Raw genomic sequence first — 15,361 nt, 5'->3', positions numbered from 1 at the left:
ATAATATATGGCTACCAGATGCAAATCCCAGCTACGGCCGCCTCTCTGAGGCCCATACTGAGATTTTTTTCATGGTGAATTGTAAACTTCCAAAAAAAAAAAAAAAAAAAGGGACCCAGAAATTGGTTGTATAGCTAATTAATTAGAGCTAATTGATTGTTCAGAATCAATGCGCTCACAAATTAACTCCCCACTTTGCATGCAAGGGGATTAAGCACACTGAAAAAATGGATAGCAATTAAATGCATAAATCTAGCACTGGAGAGTTCTCAGTTCACGTCTCCAAAAGTTGCCTAATTTACAGCCAGAAGTTTTATGCTTGGAATTTCCATCTCTAAACACTCCACCTGAGATGTGATATTCAAGAGACTTGCGTAGCAGTGGTTTTACCAACGCTACTGACACTCCAACCTCTTGTTTGAGATCGTGATGGCCCAGGATTCACTGTTTAATACCAATATACCCTTTTTTCCTCTTAATTTCATCCCACAGAGTCACAGAATCAATGAGGTTGGAAGAGCCCTCTGGGATCATCGAGTCCAACCATTGCCCTGACACCACCATGGCAACTAGACCATGGCACTAAGTGCCATGTCCAGGCTTTTCTTCAACCCCTCCAGAGATGGTGACTCCACCACCTCCCTGGGCAGCCCCTTCCAATGGCTAATGACTTTTGATGAAGTATCCCGTCATCCTGAAAAATAAAATCCCCTTTTTTTGGGTAACTAATCTTATATAAGCAGATGCAATGTTGCCTACAAACAATGTGTAGGACTTTACTATTAGGCAAAATGAAGAATGGAAAGTTTGTGGCAATAATCTACCGTAAAGCAATGGCAATAAATAAAGCAAATGCTAAAGGAAGGAAAAAAATCTGGTTTTCTGGACTCTGTCACATAGATGAAAACACGTTGCTGGGTGATATATGGCATTCAACCTAATGTGTTCACTGTTATACTGAAACTGCAATTTTTACTTCTTAGAATTGTGTGTAACTTCATTTCTGATCTGCCTCTAGCTATTTGGTGGTGTTGGGGGCTATTTATTTCTCTCTATTTATGGTTTCACCTGCTTTTCTCAATGCACTTGTCCTCAGGGTCATTAGTCAGACTGGTGTTGGCTCCTTTACCAATTTCTTTACCACTTTCCACTGTTAAATGTTCAACTTCTCTTTGTGCCTCTGGGCAGTGGGGTGTGCAGAACTGATCCTTGATCCCTCAAAATGAGGTGGCTCTTTCAGACTCATCATCACTTAAACCAGTTAAACTGCTCTTTGCTTTGCTGTCCTCTTTTTTAAACGTGTGTCAATCAGGTGTCTCATCCCTTCAGACAATATATAACTAATGGAACAATCCTGCAGAATTCAGAAGGGGACAAAGCAACAGAGAACTGCAGAGATTGATCCAGAGAGTTCCAGCAGGAACCTGAAGTTAAGTGGATGTTTCTCTCGAAATCCCTTCATTGCTGGTTTGCAGCCTCTCCTCCATCGAGCCCAATGAGTTTTATATCTCTCAGAATCACAGAATTAATCAGGTTGGAAGAGCCCTCTGGGATCATCGAGTCCAACCATTGCCCTGACACCACCATGGCAACTAGACCAGGGCACTAAGTGCCATGTCCAGGCTTTTCTTCAACACCTCCAGAGATGGTGACTCCACCATCTTCTTTTAGTATCAAAACTGATTTGGGGATTTTTGCCCAGAGAATGATGAGCACAGGGCTTTTTCTTGGCTTTGATTGACCTGATGCTAACAGGAGGTACCTCCTCTAATATTTTATCTATTCGGTGTATCTCTGTAGTGGCATTATAATTAGTTGTTAAACTCTATCATACGGTTCATAAAAAAGACATAATAGAGATCATTATTCAGTTGTGGGGGGTCTTGCCATGAGGATATGAATAAATATTTTAAAAGCTGTTCTCCTGGGTTTGGGTCATGACATCAGCCTAATCCAGAGCTGAATCTGCCATTTTTCTTCTTCTTTTTATTATTTGCTTGAGCCCAGTAAATCTGAACTCTTCACATTAAGCCCTTCCCGTTGATATTTTATAGGAGCCCTCACCCTTTCATCAATTCTTTGTGATGGAGCACTTGAGCTCCCTAATACTTATTCTGAAGGCGTGAGAATCACTCCGTGGTATTTCCAAGCCCCACTGTGGCTGCACTTGCTCCTCTTTGCAAATCATACACATAGAAGTGATTTGACTTAGTCCCCTTTCAGGTTAAATAGAAAATGTTTGATGGAGTGTTGAGCTTATTGCATTATAGATCTGACATAAATTCCACAAATGGACAGGAAAGAGATTTTTTTTTTTTACCCTCATAAATGAAAATTCCTTTTAGGTCTTGATGATCAACTGCACTTTAAATGAACCTGAATTAGGAGGTCATTTCTCTTCTGCAGAAGCAAGTGATAGAAAATACGTGTGAAGTGGTCGTTTTTATTTTGTGTCATAGTTCTACAACTTCAGCCTTTTCACTCCTGTATCTTTTGTGAGATTGTAAAAATGCTGCACCTTTTCTGTTGCTACTCCACCAAAAAAAGCTGAGTTGGAAATCCAAATTGTCGTCTTCTCCAGAGCTGAAAACCACTTTATTGTAGAGCAAAAATGAGCTTGATTTTCCTTCCTCCTGCTAAGCTGTAGGGTTGGGAGCGCAGGGGAAGGGTTGCACTGCAGCTGAACTGCTCAAGATTTATTTCTTTGCCGCTTTGGAAAAAAAATCAAGCTTTTCTTTTCAATGTCAGATGGCTTGGGGAGTAAAAGTGAAGAGTGAGGGGAAAAAAGCTGGCAGTAAACATCCGTGTGTAAAAAGCAGCAGCTGGGTATTGCCTGGATGTTAATACAAATCCTTCCAGTATCCAGGCTGCCCCACACACTGGTTTCATCACCAAATGAGATAAGAAAACCTGATAAGAAAATGAGCTCCAGGAGGTGCTTTTTTGTGCTGCCTTTTTTTTTTTTCTATCGCTATTGTAAGAAAAAAAACAGAAAAACAAGATAAGAGTGAAGGTTTGCAAAGCCAGTGTTAAAACAATGAGCTAATGGTCAAATAAATAAGGGATCCTGTGTCCAGTTGTGGGATCTGCACTTCAAGAAAGATGTTGAGGTGTTGGAGTGAGTCCAGAGGAGGGCGACCAAGCTGGTGAAGGGTTTGAGCTACGAGGAATGGCTGAGGGAGCTGGGGGTGTTTAGCCTGGAGAAGAGGAGGCTCAGAGGTGACCTTAGTGCAGTCTACAACTACCTGAAGGGAGGTTGTAGCAGAGCGGGAGTTGGCCTCTTCTCCCAGGCAACCAGCGCTAGGACAAGAGGACACAGCCTCAAGCTTCACCAGGGGAGGTTCAGGTTGGACATTAGGAAGCATTTCTTCTCAGCAAGGGTCATTAGCCATTGGAAGGGGCTGCCCAGGGAGGTGGTGAAGTCCCCATCTCTGGAGGGGTTTAAGAAAAGCCTGGACATGGCACTTAGTGCCCTGGTCTAGTTGCCATGGTGGTGTCAGGGCAATGGTTGGACTCGATGAGCCCAGAGGGCTCTTCCAACCTGATTGATGATTCATTGATTCATGAGGATTAGTAACATGCCCTGACTTCCTCTCTCTTTACCTCACCCCCCAATTATCATGGTTAAAATGTTACAGAAGAAATACTCCTTTCGAGGTAACCAGGTTTACTCCCTAGAGTAAGACAAGTAGAATTGGATCCTCAAAATGCAGTACTACGAAAAGACGAATGGACTCTATTATATATAAAAAAAGAATTCAGCTGCACTATTTGGCAAAAGCACTTCTCCAACAAATAAGGATTTATCTACTTCTGCCTGCTGTCAGAAACGGGATCACTTGCTGATGGATGGCAGGTGCTCCCAGTAAAAACGCAGCGATGTTTTGGTAGCTTGCTTGTTGCAAACATTGACCTAACATATGCTGCATGGCAAGAAAGCTTCGCTCGGAAAGCAATATTAGAACAGAAAAGAGTCAAGCTGAAATCACAAAGGTTGGCTGAGCCAAACTGGAGATTATCCAAGCTAAAGGAGGAGGGCAAACACTTAAAATGAGACACCAGTCTGCAAACCCTTTTTTTTTTTTTTCTCCTTAATAGCTCTAGTAGAGTTACCAAGGCAAATAGCGTTACTCAAATTAACCCTAGGAAGACCAATCCTAGCACTGGATGAACAAAGCAGATCCATATCATATATATCATACAAATCACAGAATCAACCAGGTTGGAAGAGCCCTCTGGGATCATCGAGTCCAACCATTGCCCTGACACCACCATGGCAACTAGACCAGGGCACTAAGTGCCATGGCCAGGCTTTTCTTAAACCCCTCCAGAGATGGGGACTCCACCACCTCCCTGGGCAGCCCCTTCCAATGGCTAATGATCCTTGCTGAGAAGAAATGCTTCCTAATGTCTAACCTGAACCTCCCCTGGCCAAGCCTGAGGCTGTGTCCTCTTGTCCTAGCGCTAGTTGCCTGGGAGAAGAGGCCGACTCCCACTGCGCTACAACCTCCCTTCACGTAGTTGTAGACTGCCTCATTTGATCCAACGGTGAATGTTTAACACAGCTGCTACTCTGGAAGCAAACCCAGGAATGAGCTGGAGAGGCACCATTCCCTCTTGCTCCGCCGTGTCCCCACCCATGAATGACGGTTTCCCTACAGCCATTTAATCTAACCCTGAAACCAGCTTCATTCAACAGCAGCACTATTCTAAATCCTTTTTTTTCTTTAATATATAACAATTTTCTTTCTGTTCCTTGCACGCTCGCTATTTAACTTTTAAGTAGGTCGCCCACTGGAGTGGATTGCAGTCAGTTCTTTTCCAGCATACATAAATAGTCCTTACAGTATCAAAAAGGCAAGCCTTGACCCCAAGAGTCAAGCATTTGGCACTGGTTCAAGTTGCTGTAGCATAACAGACTTGGAACCAAGACCAAGTGATTAATTTGGCGTCTCATTTAATTCATTTTTATCACTTCCTTGTTAACTCTTGACTTTAAGCTACTGAATTTTTATTCCACCGTGTCAGAATGAAATACTGGATTATGATCATAAAACCCTATATACCCACTTTCCATTCTGTGGGCACTTGCAGATATTTCTTCAAGGTATGGGACAGCCTCGTGCTCTCTATTTTCTCACGAACTGAAAGTCAACGGTTCAGATGAGTGGAACTGGAGCCTCTTTCCCTCTTACCTGTTTGAGACAGAAGCGGTGTGTAAGGGACTTTCGGTTCTATTGCACTCATGGGTGGAGGTAGCAAGGGGTTGGCAAAGCTGCGGAGAGGGTGCGTAGGGCGGACGCAGGCGGTGGGGATGGTCCTACTCGGGGCGTCCTCGGTGGTGGAGTGCTCAGGCTGCGTCGGCGGGAGCAAGGATGGCTGCTGGGGTGCTGGCCCTTCGTTTACAGCTGCAAGAAGACAGTTGAAGACAAACCAAAGAACTATTATTGATGCATTTTTTATGTCCCATTTCCTACTTTTATGATAATTTTCAACAGAGGGACAGCATTAGCCCCCACCCTCCAAGAAGGTGCAAGAAATGGATAAACAGTTCCATGAAGATGAATCAAACCCCAGATGTTCCTCAGAGTGGCCGTGTGCCACTCGAAGCTCAAAATATCTTCCTTTAAAATAAAAAACAAACCCAAGCATGATATTTTTATCTCCTTCTCTCCGTCTTTCCTCTCTATGTGCTTTTAAATATTAAAAATCAATAAACACATAAATACATCATGTGAAGACTGGAACAAGCTGCAGCTATGGAAGCTCATTATGTTCAGCGTGACAGTCATGTTCCAGTCATAATGGAGAAAAACTAGGGGCAAAGAAATGATTTAATTAATTTCCACCCAACCAATCACCAATATTGTTTTGCCTTGAGACAGCTGTAACATTTAGTGTGTCAAAGCAGTAGGTTGGTGGTTTATTAGCCTATATTCAAAGTCAGTTCTTCAGAGATTTAAATGTTCCATGTCAACCTTCTGATATCAAAGAGAGCTTCCCTGTCTTCTGCAGTGTTTCTTAAAAGAAGATTTCAGTATCATGGACTTTCCATCTCAGAAAACAGAAGCAAACGTAGAATTAAGGAAAACAAAGGTTGAGACAAAGAGAAAAGCCCTTTATTTCTACAACCTTCTAGAAACCCATGTTGTACCCAAACTATAACTTATAATATTATTATGATTGTACAGGAGTTTTTACAGCATTTATTTCTCCATCCTGCCCTGCTACTGCAGCAAAAGAACCATACAAAGGATCCTGAGCTTGTCCAGGGAATGCTGGTCCTCCTGGAGCTCCTCCTGTGGGTATGGTCCACACTGTTTGTCTAACATCACCAGTACTTTGAATGCAGAAAAAGGTTCTCTTGAAACTTATTAGATGCAAAATCTTCTAATTCCATAGTCTAAAATCAGCGTATCTTCTGGGGAGTGTGTGCAGGGCTCAGTTTTTGGGGCCGGTGCTGTTCAATAGCTTTATGGATGATCTAGATGTAGGGATTGAGTGCACCCTCAGTGAATGTGCAGATGACACCAAGCTGGGTGGGAGTGTCGATCTGCTGGAGGGTAGGAAGGCCCTACAGAGGGATCTGGACAGGTTGGATAGATGGGCCGAGACCACCGGCATGAGGTTCAACAAGAACAAGTGCCGGGTCTTACACTTGGGCCACAACACAAGCTCATGCTCAGTGTTCCTCACACATAAAATGAATGCCAGTAGGGCTTTATCCATGACTTTTCCAAAGCAATGAGAAACCCCAACTGGTTTTACTGGGCTTTAGAACAGATCTTCAGTCTACAACTACCTGAAGGGAGGTTGTAGCAGAGTGGGAGTCGGCCTCTTCTCCCAGGCAACTAGCGATAGGACAAGAGGACACAGCCTCAAGCTTGGCCAGGGGAGGGTCAGGTTGGACATTAGGAAGCATTTCTTCTGAGCAAGGGTCATTAGCCATTGGAAGGGGCTGCCCAGGGAGGTGGTGGAGTCCCCATCTCTGGAGGGGTTTAAGAAAAGCCTGGACATGGCACTTAGTGCCATGGTCTAGTTGCCATGGTGGTGTCAGGGCAATGGTTGGACTCGATGATCCCAGAGGGCTCTTCCAACCTGGTTGATTCTGTTATTCTGTGATCTTCCCCTGTCTTGATAAAATTGTAAGCAGCGGGTGCGACGGAGCTCAGGAGGAGAAGGCAAACCATGGGAAGGATTGCTGACCAGACAACAGCCACTTCATTATGGCTCAGAGATGTTTTCTGGCTGGAAAAAATTGGTATTTAGCAACTGTATTTTACGGCTGGTGGTGCCATCAGCAGTAATCAACCAGGCAAGTCATTATTCAAGCTCTGGCTGGGCTCTGACTCTCATTTTCTGTAGTTTCCTCTTCAGTAGAACATTTGTCCTCAAGATAAGTTGCAGCACTCGAATCTTCGGGTCAATGAAAAGGGCCTTCAGAAGCAGAGGAAGGTGTTGGAGCATCATCTGCACCGCAACACCCTTGCTAATGGCACAGCACATGATTTATTCAGGGATTGCTACATCTTGATCAATAGGGTGCTCAGTCATGCGGTACCACAGGTAGGCTCCATCTCAGAGGAATCATTGCTGGGTATTTCTTTTTCAGACCCAGCTGCAACTGGTCAAGCGTCAAGTGAATTTTTCAGAGGGGTAAAACACACACAAAAAGCTTTATGTAGCGTCTTTGTAGTCTCTTTAACTGCTAGTTGCTCGCAACCGTGTGATCATATTAAGAAAACAGCCAAAAAATAAACAAACTCAAAGCGTTCGAGTCATTTGGTTGATCTACCCCCGTTCTCTGCTGCAGCAAAGTGGTTGGCTGGAGGTGAGCCACAAATGAAGGGGCTGGAACTAGATTTTCTTCTCAGAAAGGGTTATTAGACATTGGAATGGGCTGCCCAGGGAGGTGGTGGAGTCACCATCTCTGGAGGGGTTTAAGAAAAGCCTGGACATGGCACTTAGTGCCCTGGTCTAGTTGACATGGTGGTGTCAGGGCAATGGTTGGACTCGATGATCCCAGAGGGCTCTTCCAACCTGATTCATTCTGGGATTCTGTGACTGAAAGCAACAATCAAATAGGAGGAAAAATCAGGCATTTCAAGATGAGTTCCCCATGGACCAGCAGCACAGACTCTCTGTGATGTGAAAAAACCACGTGTAACAGATTGACATTAATCTGCCAATAATTCAGGTTTTATATGCAGTAGAGTTAAGGGAGAATTATAAGAAAATATGAGCCCTCCAACTATAATTAATATGCCAGAGCACGCTCGTTAGGCTTGAACAAAGAACAGATGGCTGCTGGCATGGCAAAGGCTCACAAGGAAGGTGTGAAGGTGAGGGGGGGCTCGTGCTGCGTGCGTCTTCCCCAGACCATGGGAAGGTGAAGAATTGTTATGGGACAACACAAACCATAAATTCATTACTGCAGAGGAGCAAATATGAATATAGAGCTCACCCTAGAGAAGAGTGATGTGAGATGGGTGACAGTATTCAAATGTTTACAAGGATCTGCCAAAGGAAGACAATAAACTCTGTGCCCGCTGTAACTGGAAGAAGAAACAACTGGCTTAAATTTTAGGAAGTTAAGATATTAAAGGAAGCGTTTGTAGCAGTGAGGGCAGCTAAGCCTGGGAAGACACTGTGTGGAGAGGTTGTGTAAGTGCCATCACGGATGATTTTAATGCGTGATGATACTAGATTCAGCCTTGGGATGAAGAAGAGCTCTTGAAGCCTGAGTTTTTCTGGGAATATCCTTATGAATAAAGCAAAGGACATGAAAGAACAGTGAAAATGACCAACAGCCCTGCAGAAAAGACAGGATCAGCTTCAAGATGCAGCGACTTAGAACTTTTAAAGTGTTCAATACAGATTGGAAATGGCAACTGGAGCTGTTGGTTATTAGCCATTGGAAGGGGCTGCACAGGGAGGTGGTGGAGTCACCATCTCTGGAGGGGTTTAAGAAAAGACTGGACATGGCACTTAGTGCCATGGTCTAGTTGCCATGGTGGTGTCAGGGCAATGGTTGGACTCAATGAGCCCAGAGGGCTCTTCCAACCTGGTTGATTCTGTGGTGGAGAAGAGGAAGCCCACGGTCCACTGCTGTTACCCAACTGGACTTACCCATGCTCCCAAAAAGCAGGGCAGCACGATTTGCTGGAGTTTATACAACCCAACGATAAAAAAAGCAACATATTTCCAAGCACTTTAATAGCAAAGAGCAGAAGAAAAGCATTGTACTGACTTCTTCCTGCTCCAAAGGTCCTGTCCACAGAGAGCGTCGGGAAGGGCACCGGCCGAAGGGTGAACTGCGGGTGTGGGTATCCGCAGGTCGGGGACGGCAGGATCCCGGGGTACTGGGCACTTTCTAGTGTTGGCACTGGAATGGCACTGACCACAGCTAAAAGGGAAGAAGGAGAGAGAGATTAAATGAAAGATTAAAACTGAAAAGAAAAAAAAAGTCCTTAGAGGGTCAGTAGGGAACCAGAAACAACCACGTTCCCAAAGCAAAGGACCCAGATGCTTGGTATAAAACATGCCTCTTGCCCACACAGAATCAATCAGGTTGGAAGAGCCCTCTGGGATCATCGAGTCCAACCATTGCCCTGACACCACCATGGCAACTAGACCAGGGCACTAAGTGCCATGTCCAGTCTTGTCTTAAACCCCTCCAGAGATGGTGACTCCACCACCTCCCTGGGCAGCCCCTTCCAATGGCTAATGACCCTTACATCCAAGCCTGTAAGGAACAGGGGTGAGATGTGCCAGCAAACCAGTAGCTAAAAGTCTGAAGTTGAAGTTTTTTGAGTTGAATTTAAGTGAAACACTTTGATTTGAAAACTGGGATCACAATGTCATGAATTCAGGCTTTCCTGTGAGTTATCTCCTTTATTTTCAACAGCCAAGGCTTGAAGAAGGGGTGATAATAATGCCATAAAATCATAAATTTCTCTGTAGCTTTTAGAAAAAACTTGGAAACTCTCATTAAAGTTTTGCCTAGCTAAATAAGCAAAGATTTTTGGCTCATTGATGATAAGGTTTGGCTTATCTAGCACCTCTTGCACATTAATTATAAACAATGCTGTGAACTTTAAGACATTACAATTCCTTCTAGCTCCTACTACCTCCGTTACACAGAGCAGCGAGTTGGGCTACCTGCCCAAGGTGAATTGGGCTACCTGCCCAAGGTCACACAAGAAGCTGTGACGGTGCCAAGGCTTTACGAGGGGATTTTTAAGCACACACGAGACAACGCTGCACTTCCAGATGTAACAACAAGGTGGTGGAGCCACCATCTCTAGATATATTTAAGAAAAGACTGGACGTGGCACTTAGTGCCATGGTCTAGTTGCCATGGTGGTGTCAGGGCAATGGTTGGACTCGATGATCCCAGAGGGCTCTTCCAACCTCATTGATTGAAGAAAACTCATGAAGAAATGCTAACCTGGGTGATTTGAGCTTCAGAGCTCTCTGGCTTCAATTCACCCTCTCTTAGAAGAGAATTTCTACTATTCAAGACATTTCATTTTGTCTGTATGAGACATTTTTATTGACAATATTTATGACAGTGAAAAATATCACTTTTTATTGAATCCTATTAAAGAACAACTTGTTTTTCAAAGCCAATTCCTTCATTTCTTTTTAGGGTGTAGATACCTTGCACTTTTATTCTTAAAATAAGACAGGATTACTCTTCATTGCTGTACTCTATAGTAGAGAAGCTGGAGAAAAGGGAACATCAACCATCTTCAATAAATCTTTGCAATTTCAAGCTGATATGACAACAAATCTCTTCTGTCACAGCCTGTCAGCAATTGAATTTGCACTTAATATTGATATACTAAGACACTGAAAATAAAAATTCCCTGACCAAATCACGCTGCTCCCTAAACACTGGTCTACATTGAAGATGTAACCAAAGCAGCACCTCAGAAGAGCTTACAGAAATGACAAAGTAGGATGGTTTGAATTGTATTCAAGAACCCCAGAGGTTGCCAAAGCAACTGAGTCAACATGTTCCTGTTTCCCTGAAAAAAAAAGACCGGTTGTGATTTTCTGCCATTTTAGGGAGGGGGATAAACAGAAAAAAAACCCTCCCCACAAACTGCTTTACTCCGTGAGCATTTTCTCTTCATCTTCCAGAAGTAAAGCTTACAAACCGAAAACAGGGGAATTACAGGTGCAATATTTGAATGTGATACCCTGCAAAGACTTTCTCAATTATTTTTCTCTCTAAATAGCTCATTATGATGCTTTGACTGTTGTATTATAACAAAAGGCACATGCTCCTGCGTCTGAGAAACTTGCAGTATTGCACCATCACCATTAAAAATGGACTTTTTCCCATTTTCCATGATTTCCTTGTACCAAAATTTATCATTAATTTGGTGTCATCATTTTTAGCCACCCTCAGAAGGATGTGGTGTTGGGCAGGGCTTAATTAAGGCCGCACCTCGAATCCTGTGTCCAGTTGTGGGCCCCGCACTTCAAGAAAGATGTTGAGGTGTTGGAGTGAGTGCAGAGGAGGGCGACCAAGCTGGTGAAGGGTCTGGAGGGTCTGAGCTATGAGGAACGGCTGAGGGAGCTGGGGGTGTTTAGCCTGGAGAAGAGGAGGCTCAGAGGTGACCTTAGTGCAGTCTACAACTACCTGAAGGGAGGTTGTAGTGGAGTGGGAGTCGGCCTCTTCTCCCTGTCTACTAGCAATAGCACAAGAAGACATAGTCTGAAGCTTGGCCAGGGGAGGTTCAGGTTGGCCATTAGGAAGCATTTCTTCTCAGCAAGGGTCATTAGGCATTGGAAGGGGCTGCCCAGGGAGGTGGTGGAGTCCCCATCTCTGGCGGTGTTGAAGAAAAGCCTGGCCATGGCACTTAGTGCCCTGGTCTAGTTGCCATGGTGGTGTCAGGGCAATGGTTGGACTCGATGAGCCCAGAGGGCTCTTCCAACCTGATTGATTCTGTGATTCTGTAAAGAGCAGGGGAGGAAAGGACCAGTTGTGGGAAGCCTGAAGAGCTCCTCATCCCGTATGTCTTTTCCTCTCCATACAACAGCCTTGGTTTTGGTGACTGCCTGTATTTCAGTCGCATTAGAGCCAAAGATAACACTAAAACCCCATCAAATTTATCTGGTTTATGCTCCTTCCACTTTTATAGGTCTGAGTTTAGTTATTTGCAAACAATCATAATATGTTGGTGCTGCAGATTAGTTTCACACAGAATCACACAGAGTCAATCAGGTTGGAAGACTAGCTCATCTAGTCCAACCATTGCCCTGACACCACCATGGCAACTAGACCATGGCACTAAGTGCCATGGCCAGGCTTTTCTTCAACCCCTCCAGAGATGGGGACTCCACCACCTCCCTGGGCAGCCCCTTCCAATGGCTAATGACCCTTTTAATAAGTCTTTTCTTAAGGTGCTGATACTCACGAGGGTTGTTTGGTTGTGAATCCATGGGGATCATGAGCTTGGCACGGGTGGCTCTGCGCGCAGCGAGCGAGCGCTCTAACGTGGACATGCTGCTCCCAACATCTTCTGTCTCGGGACCTAGAGACAAACAACACAAGAGCTCAGCTGAAAATGCTGTGAATGAATGGTTCACCTCACCCTGTATCTAGCAGAAAGATCAATAGTTTTTTTTAGACTTCAGTTATTTTAACCCATCATTAAATATCATCATCTGCAAAGAGCTGCACAGACTATTTGGGCTGCCTGTTATGAAGAAAATTATTGTTTGCATTTTTCTCTAAGAGAATTAAGATATGCTGTCCCCTTTTCCTTTGTCTCTGAAATTATCTTGAAAACTCCATTTACTTCATAAAAATATGACATTTTTCTTCTAGCTTCCCTCTTATAAACTTATTTTAAAATTCAGGTATCAAGACCAGAAAAAAGGCTGCATAAATTCAGGTACCTACAAAACCTGGCAGCCAAGAATTGGTCTTGGAAATACATCTGAAGGATGAAAACAACTTTCTTTCACAGAATCAACCAGGTTGGAAGAGCCCTCTGGGATCATCAAGTCCAACCACTGCCCTGACACCACCCTGGCAACTAGACCAGGGCACTAAGTGCCATGGCCAGGCTTTTCTTAAACACCTCCAGAGATGGTGACTCCACCATGCTGGGCTAAGGTCACTAACCACCAATATCAAATTAATTTAAAGAAAATTTAGATGCTGGTAATGGAGAAAAAAAATTGGAGAACACGGAATGGGGTTGGACTAGATGACCTTTAAAGGGCCCTTCCAACCCAACCCATTCGATGATTCTAATTGCCCCAAATCTACAAGTGAAACCCAGCCAATTTGTGTCCCTCTTGCCCTTGGAGCCCCTCACCAGGTTGCGGGGTGCTCTTGCTGCCCAGCTGCGTTTCCGACTGGCTGTGGCTAACGGGGGTGATATCCTGGCAGCTCTGCATTGGTGAGTCCCTTCCTGCAGGGTCTGGGCCCGTTGGCTTCTCGATGTTCTTCATTTCCATCTCCTCGTGGTGTATCCACAGATCCGGGGGTCTCAAGTCCTTCTGGCTGCCCTTCCTTTTACCAGCACTGTGGGTTGCACGTTTCCTGCAGCGAAGAAAGATCAAAAGTGTCACATAAGAATGTTTTTCAGAATCAGAATCAGAATCAATGAGGTTGGAAGAGCCCTCTGGGATCATCGAGCCCAACCATTGCCCTGACACCACCATGGCAACTAGACCAGGGCACTAAGTGCCATGTCCAGGCTTTTCTTCAACCCCTCCAGAGATGGGGACTCCATCACCTCCCTGGGCAGCCCCTTCCAATGGCTAATGACCCTCGTTGAGAAGAAATGCTTCCTAATGTCCAACCTGACCCACCTGAAGTTAAAAAGTGAAGTTGTTCTTTCTGTCTCATTGAAAAAAAGACCATAATTCTGGTTCTAAACAAGGAATTGCTTTCTTCACTTCAGGATACAGCAGCTTTTTTTTTGTCACTTTCAATTGAAAATAATTCATTTCTCCAGGCTTGAGCTAAGCAAGAGACATTTCAGCCCCAAAGTCATTTTATACCCAACTCAAAAGAGGGGGGTTATAATGAATGTGTCATTCCAACCACAACTCCAAACCCGCTGGAGCAATGATATCATTTAAAAATATGCAAGGATATGGCTTGCTTTGCATTGTTTTTTTCTCACAAATTACTCCTGTTCTGACAGCCTGTGAGTAGCAAACTGAATTGGAGCCAGGAGAGAGTACGAAAAGGTCATCAGCAACAAATGAAAATAGGAATGTTTTGTTTATGCAATGAAGAAGTTGAGGTTGGGCTTCTGAAAATGCATCTACCCTCAATGTCAGGGGGAGGCAGGATCTTCGCTGCACCAGACAAACACATTATACCTACAGAAGACAGTCCTAAAAGCTTCAACATCAGCTTCAACCCTCAGCTGCAGCAATGGAAACTGATGCTTTGGAAGGTGGTGTTGATATCTACAGTGGGCTCCAAGTTCATTACCCATTTTATAAGTGGAAGACAAGGAGTTTGGAATTGAAAAATTGATCTCAGATGGCAGCATTTCTGTTGTTGTTCCATGATTTTACAACATCCAGCTTGCATACCATAACTCTATATATTTTTTCCCTGAGGATGGACATAAACCCAGAGTTCAGCTCTTCCCTTACAACATATATCATGGTCATTCAGTAATTACAGCAGAACTTAAGCTGTACTTGCAAAATAAACTCTCTGGAGAGGAAACTCTTTCTCTGTTTCTATAGTTTCCACCACAACACCACCTGGGCAGTGACTCCAGCCATGACACAGCACACCCATAGAGCTCCTAACAACATACACATGCTACGTAGGATAACTAGTCAGATACTCCAGAGTGAGATTACTCTTCATTGCCTTCATTTTACAGTTACGTTACCCCTGAGAAAACACTTAAGGTTATAACAACTCAGCCTAGTTTATTTTTTTTAACAGCAGTTGTAGTTGTCTCTATCCTCAGAAATAAACTGTTCTCCTGGGCAAAACTAGTTTTTCCTTGTAAAAAAACCCACGTCCTGGTCTGATCACAGAATCACAGAATCAACCAGGTTGGAAGAGACCTCAGGGATCATCGAGTCCAACCGTTGCCCTGACACCACCACGGCAACTAGACCATGGCACTAAGTGCCATGTCCAGGCTTTTCTTAAACACCTCCAGAGATGGGGACTCCACCACCTCCCTGGGCAGCCCCTTCCAATATCTAATGACCCTTGCTGAGAAGAAATGCTTCCTAATGTCCAACCTGAACCTCCCCTGGAGAAGCTTGAGGCTGTGTCCTCTTGTCCTAGCGCTAGTTGCCTGGGAGAAGAGGCCGACTCCCACTGCGCTTCAACCTCCCTTCAGGTAGTTGG

General features: G+C 44.3%; 1 protein-coding gene across 1 annotated transcript in view; it reads right to left on the bottom strand.

The window, feature by feature from the left end:
* DCC (DCC netrin 1 receptor) overlaps window positions 1–15,361 on the bottom strand; it is a 436,443-nt gene that overhangs the window by 4,574 nt on the left and 416,508 nt on the right. Inside the window, exons 24-27 of the mRNA XM_068424420.1 lie at window positions 13,341–13,567; window positions 12,432–12,548; window positions 9,251–9,406; window positions 5,196–5,408 (exon numbers count right to left, since the gene is read on the bottom strand). Of these exons, the coding sequence (XP_068280521.1) occupies window positions 5,196–5,408; window positions 9,251–9,406; window positions 12,432–12,548; window positions 13,341–13,567 (713 nt within the window). The remainder of the gene's footprint in view (window positions 1–5,195; window positions 5,409–9,250; window positions 9,407–12,431; window positions 12,549–13,340; window positions 13,568–15,361) is intronic.

This window comes from Nyctibius grandis (assembly GCF_013368605.1).
Source record: "Nyctibius grandis isolate bNycGra1 chromosome W unlocalized genomic scaffold, bNycGra1.pri SUPER_W_unloc_2, whole genome shotgun sequence".
Taxonomy (NCBI): domain Eukaryota; kingdom Metazoa; phylum Chordata; class Aves; order Nyctibiiformes; family Nyctibiidae; genus Nyctibius; species Nyctibius grandis.
Note: the sequence above shows the minus strand (reverse complement) of the source record. Positions and strands in the feature narration are given on the sequence as shown.